The following is a 5,981-nucleotide window of genomic DNA, read 5'->3' as shown; positions in this document are numbered from 1 at the left end:
ACTGTGATTTTCCTCCACCAGAGGAAGGAAGGTTCTCCCTTTTTCGGCTTTTAATTTCCCTCTTTAGTAATTCGTACACTTATGAAGTAATTACTGCCCCTCTGACAGAATAGATGATCTAGTTGAGGGCCTTCTGTGGCCTGCACTATTTATTATAGTCTGCCAAGATAGGTATCTCATCAATTCTATATAGCAAAAAAAGTTAGGGTTGGTTTTTTTTTTTTTAAAGAGAGATTAAACTCTAAGGCAGGGCCACTGCTCAACCACTTATTTTCCCTGTGGAAGGAAATCTGACACCAATACACAACTAAGAGGACAAAATAGGGAGTTAAGTTACCAGCAACAGGGAAGACTACACTTTTTTTTGGTAATGCAAACAAGTTTATTGGGCATATTCATCCTCTACATGCTATTTTCCCTGCTGAAGTGCTACAATCCCCTTCTTCAAGGGGGGTGGGGGGAAGAGACAGAAAGAGTTCCAAACACAAAAGCTAATGGAAATAGCCAGAATGCTGTATGCAGCGTTTCCAGAGCCTAGATGAGGTGGAAGGGTGGCAAGTAGGTAGCTGGACTAAACTGCTTACTAAATATTCGGCCAAGTGGAAGATTGCAACAGATGTGGAGCAGCTAGACAGCTCTGCATGATAGTCAATAGCCATTTAGTTCAGGAAATGCCAGTTAGAAGTCAGACTCTTACATGCAACAGATCACTGATGGGATCACTTACTATGCAAAGCATTAGGGACAGGCAGGGGCTGAAGATGCTAAAGGCTCTTTTCGCAAAACTGAATCTAGGTTCATGCATTTGTTCCACATTATATTTTAAAACCTTAAAGCAATCTCTAGCCCTTTGAGCATTATCACAATCTAAACAAATGAACCTTTCTCTTGGATGGAATCCAATGCAGAATAGCAATTAAGAAAAAAAGACAAAAAAAAAAAAACAGGAAAAATACAGGATTTTAAATAAACATCATCTTAGAATTTCTTGACTGCAGCATCAATATCTGGAATGATCTCCTTCAAGTGGTTCCACTGTTCGGCAGATAGGGCAATCCCTAGAAACAGCAAAGGAGAAGGATTACAGAGACATGCCTGCAGAGCAGAATCAGCAAGTTCCACAGCCAAGGTGGCTCCATAAGGGCAGTTATAGAAGGGAAATTTATGATCTGAATCAGATCCCAGAACAGAAACTGAGGCAGCCTTTTAAGTAAAGCGTCTCCATGTTAACACTGTAGCAAATATGAAATGTGTGCTTCTGTGGTACTCCTCTAGTACTATAGAAATATGGAAAGCTTTAATGCTCCTGTGAGATGGTATCCCACATTTTACAGATGGGGGAAAGAAGTAAAGAGGAGGAAACTGCTAAATGGCCCAAGGTCATAGCAAAGCTGTAAATAAACCCTAGGAGCCTTTACTCCCAGTCCCTGTCCAGCAATTAGAGTACCATCCTTTGTGTTGGCCAAATGGGTAATGCAAACTCCCATCCCAGCAACTGTAATTTCAATTACAAAATCTACCACTAACAACGTTCACTGTGATGGCTTAAACTCGGAGGAATTGGCTTCTTTTTAGCTCCTTAGGCAGGAGCTAAAAAAAATCACCCACAGAGATAAAGCCAACTTGATGTAATTGGCCTTTTCCATGGAAAAGAAACATGGTAATGGACATGCCAGCTTGGTTCCACCCGGATGCTATCCACTTGTTTCCTGAGCAAAACCAAAAGTAACATGTCCTGACACTTAGTCACACATTTTATTAAGTTTTAGACAAACATCAGTGGCTAGAGACACTACATCAAAACAGAAGAGACAGCATTCATGTGAACATTCCTCTACAGACCCAAGTTCTAAGTAGCAGATGAACAGATCTTCTGTCTTGTATTCTGGGCAAGTTTCCTACATGTGCCAAAAGAGTTTAATCCCCCTTCTGTCTCCCACTCCCCCTAGACTGGCACAGAAAGGTTTCAGGGATCTGTTCCTGCCTTTCATTATAGGATAAGCTGTTTGCTTTAAGTGAGTAATGTACAGTGGTAACTTCTTTGAAGGAAATTAATTTCTGGAGGGTAAACCATGCTTAGTGTTCGAGGGGCAAATCAAGCTGAAAGAAATTCATCTGCACAGACACAAAATCAATAACGAGAACTGAACGGTTCCTGGGAAATTTCATGTAACAATCTCTGCTGAATACTCCAACACATAGGGCAGAAGAGGGGAATGACTTACAGACGTGGCCTGGGAACTTAGAGTCAAGTGAGTCAACTAAGCAAATCACTGTCAGCTGGAAAGTTGTAACGTAAAGGGCCATGAATGAACATTAACTCAGTAGAGGGAGAGAAGTTCTGGAGTGAATGATGCCCCTGTTCCACAGCAGCCTTTACATTACTTTCTGTGCTGTTTTCCCAGTCAGACCATGTTATTCCAAGGACCGCATGGCTCTTTAACAAAGGGTCACCCAAACTCTGTTCCACTGAGGGTCACACTGGGCAACTTGCCAGGAGCCTCAGGTATGCACCTTACGTGGCACACTGCAGTCATCCGTGCTTTAATATGGAGGTATAGCCTGGAGGGATTATGAAATTCCAGTTTCCGTTCAGATTGAGATGGAATATCATATTTTGGGATCGTGCAGTCCCTGCTGACTGCACTTCCATGGTTAAAAGATTAGGGTGAATGCACAGTACACTGTACAACCCCAGAGTTCTAACAGGCCCACGTGCCAATATATGCTCCTTCAATATATATTTAGTTTTGTCTGTCAACAGCCGGACGCTGGATAGCCGTGTGTGAGTTACAATTTTCTACTTTCCTTTGGCCTGTCTAATTTTACATACTCAATTGCCCCCCGCAGAGGTGCTGTTTTTTTTTGTCAAATTCCTGCACTATCAGAATAACCCCATCTTCGATCATGTTCCATCTCCTGCCTTTTATCTGATATTCAGCTTACCTACTGTTCATGTCCTTCCTCAGTTGAAGTCCCCCTTCAGAAACAGGCAGGGAGCCAAGCTTCATAGATTAAGGTCACTGTGCTGGTTGCTCTTTCATTAATAGCCCATCATGGGGCCGTGCTGCTCACTTCCCAGCATCAGATGGCAGTGGGAATATTGGAGACTTTCAGAAGATGCTGAAGTCAGTCATTTAAGAACAATGTAAAGTTTCCAACTCCTGGATACAAGACTGCCCTAGACTCATTCATGATTTTAATTGTATTGGAAAGGAGATGAATATGATGCATTACTGCCACCTAGTGGAGATGTCTGGTTACCTTTTCTCCCAGGTTTAGTGTCCCCTTCCTTATCTATGTAGAATTCTCGGATATCCACAAGGACTTTCCCCTTAAAGCAGGACACTCGGACATAGCGCATCTTCCCAATCTGCAAAGATATTAAACCACAGTTAAAGAAAGGTCTGGATTTGAGTTGAGGAACGCTGCAACCAGCTTCATATACATATATTTAGCTACTGTCCATATTACTTCATCTCATTACTTAAAACTCCATTGTATTTAACTGGAGCGAGAAAGGACACACCAATGCAAGAAACCAGGAAAGAATTCTGATTTGGCTAGGAAATTAACGAATAGAAATGTGTGTGTGTGTATGTGGCAGGGGGATTTGAAGGACGTGACAGAGGTAGATTTGTTTGTAATACCTGATCCTCTCCCCTCCCACCAATACCTGGAACATGCCCTCCTCTTCACTGTCTTGGCCTTGACTTTTCGTTGCCACCTTGGAAGTTTTGGCCTCAGTTTTTGGTCTTTTCTCTGGCTTGGACGGCATCTCTTTTTTTCTTTTCTGTAAAGAAGAGGTCACAATTAGACAGCTCCCCCTGCCCCTTGTGATTAGTCTAGTTCTCAAGCCTATGCAGCTTCTAGATAGTTCAAATGATGGGACTTACACACATTTCATGAGATGGGATCTCATGATAAGTCACTCACAGCCCCTTCAGCAAGACATACTAACTGCAATAATACTAACACGGCACTCTACTGTTAACTACACTAGCAACCAGCAGTACTTGACCTAAACCTGTCTGCAACCTCTTAAAACTAGACTGCAGCCAGTAGAGCGGGATCAAACTATTAATAATTACATTAAAAACTACACTAAAGGAACATCCAGGCTGTAAAGTCAAGCCCTGAAAAGTTAAGAGGTGCTAGAAATAAAGTTGTTTGTGTGACCTTCACTTGCTGCATTATGATACAGGCTTTACAAGGCAGAAAGCCATTCAGATCTGGAAAGCAAGGAGGGAAATTACTCTTCCCTTCACCTGCTAAAAGAACAGGAGTACTTGTGGCACCTTAGAGACTAACAAATTTATTAGAGCATAAGCTTTCGTGGGCTACAGCCCACTTCTTCGGATGCATATAGAATGGAACATCTATATCACCTGCTGTGACTTTTCAAGTAACATTAGAAAAACCCCAAAGCCTCTTCTGCTCTGCATGGATGCAAAAGATTGATCCCATGGCATTTGTAAGCATAGGGTTTGCCTCAGTGCCAAGGAGCACCCTAACTTGCACAGTGGCATGACATGGGAAGGACACTTAGTTGCCAACTTTCACCCCAGAGCTCGCTCATGACAATGATGCCCACTAAGTGAGCACGCTGGAATTCAGGTTATTGTTTGCATGAACTCAGAGGATTAACTGAAGCACCTAGAACATTGCTACTTTTTTCCCACTGGAGGGACGTATGTATAGGAGGGGAATACCTGATGTGTGGGAGCAAAGTCAGTCTCATTCCCCAACTACTGTATACCAATACCTTTTCATTCTCAGCATCAGATCCACTGTCTGAAGTGGTTGTTTCCACAAGCTCCTTGGGCTTGGGCATTCTGGAAGACAAACACCAAAGAAGCAGGCTGAACCCTTCACCTTCAACCCCACGCTCAACATTTATAGCAAAATAACCCCCCCCTCATGCTACAGATTTTTAGCTGCTGGCACGGGTAGCTTGCTCCTCCCTCTGACAGCAGAGTCACTAGGCTTAACTTCATGTGGAGTAAATGACACAGAGTCATAACAATGGGATCCCTGCTCCAGTTCCGGTCATCTAAATGGGCAATTCAGTCTTCAGCAGTTGTCTCGGAACAACGATTAAATCAGATGTCCTGGTCTAAAGCCACATAACATGGAAGTTGGGCAAGAAAAAGAGGGATAAGAAAATACAACACTCCTTAGATCTCCCCAAGATTTCAGCATCTCTCAGATATTTCTAAGGTGCCCATCACTGCAACAGTCACCTACTCTGAGACGCAGAGCAAGAACTCTGCAGTCATCGCTGTGGGCAAGGAATAGTTCAAGGGATTTTTGCCCAGCTCCTTACCACAAGGAGGCTTGAACTGAGGCTAGCTGGGGTGAAAGAAACTTTGGTGGCTCTGTGCTAATGGACACCCATTACAGAACTAGACAGAAGGAAGTGGAGAAAGGAGAGAAAACGAGGGAGGAGGGTTGGAAAACTCCACGTGCTGTGGACAAGCCATGGGGAACTGGCAGTCTGAGATCCCCATGCCCAAATCGGATCCAATAAGTAGGAGGATGAGCAGGGTGGTTTCATGGGGAGGGGGGTATTAAAGCAGGTCCCCAAAGCTGCTCTTTGAGGGGGGTGAATACTGTCTCCGAAGCTGTGAGCAGCAGACACGAGATGGTCGCTTCAGCATAGAAGGTGGATGGGACGAGCGTGGGAGCGCCCCCAGAAAGGAGAGGGGCAGCAGGAGGAGAAGGTGGGGATTGAAAACTCTGCTGCCCTTCAGCAAGCCTTGCCCGTCCTTCCAAAGGGAGCGAGAGCAGGATCCGAAGAGGCCAGGGGTCCCCAGAAGGGACCATGCTAGCACTGGGAGGGGATCCCTGTATGAGGGGTAGGGCACACAGCCCCTTCCTACAGCAATGCCTAGAGATCCACAGGAGCCTGGGGCATGACAGGCAGCAACTCCGGGGATTGGGAGCAAGGGGAAGAATATTGGGGAGGGGGCTGAGGTAGA

General features: G+C 44.4%; 1 protein-coding gene across 1 annotated transcript; it reads right to left on the bottom strand.

The window, feature by feature from the left end:
• Window positions 1-405: 405 nt before the first annotated feature.
• LOC112123254 (activated RNA polymerase II transcriptional coactivator p15) lies at window positions 406-4,834 on the bottom strand. The gene is made up of 4 exons (XM_024221911.2): window positions 4,766-4,834; window positions 3,677-3,793; window positions 3,265-3,373; window positions 406-1,058 (listed from the first exon to the last, which is right to left on the bottom strand). Exons 1-4 carry the CDS (start codon window positions 4,832-4,834, stop codon window positions 979-981), a joined length of 375 nt encoding a protein of 124 aa, XP_024077679.1. The 3' UTR covers window positions 406-978.
• Between the last annotated feature and the right edge of the window lie 1,147 nt (window positions 4,835-5,981).

This window comes from Terrapene carolina, unplaced genomic scaffold (genome assembly GCF_002925995.2).
Source record: "Terrapene carolina triunguis isolate 2854851 unplaced genomic scaffold, T_m_triunguis-2.0 Scaffold28964, whole genome shotgun sequence".
NCBI classification, from domain to species: Eukaryota; Metazoa; Chordata; order Testudines; family Emydidae; genus Terrapene; species Terrapene triunguis.
This window is presented reverse-complemented; position numbering and strand designations above follow the sequence as displayed.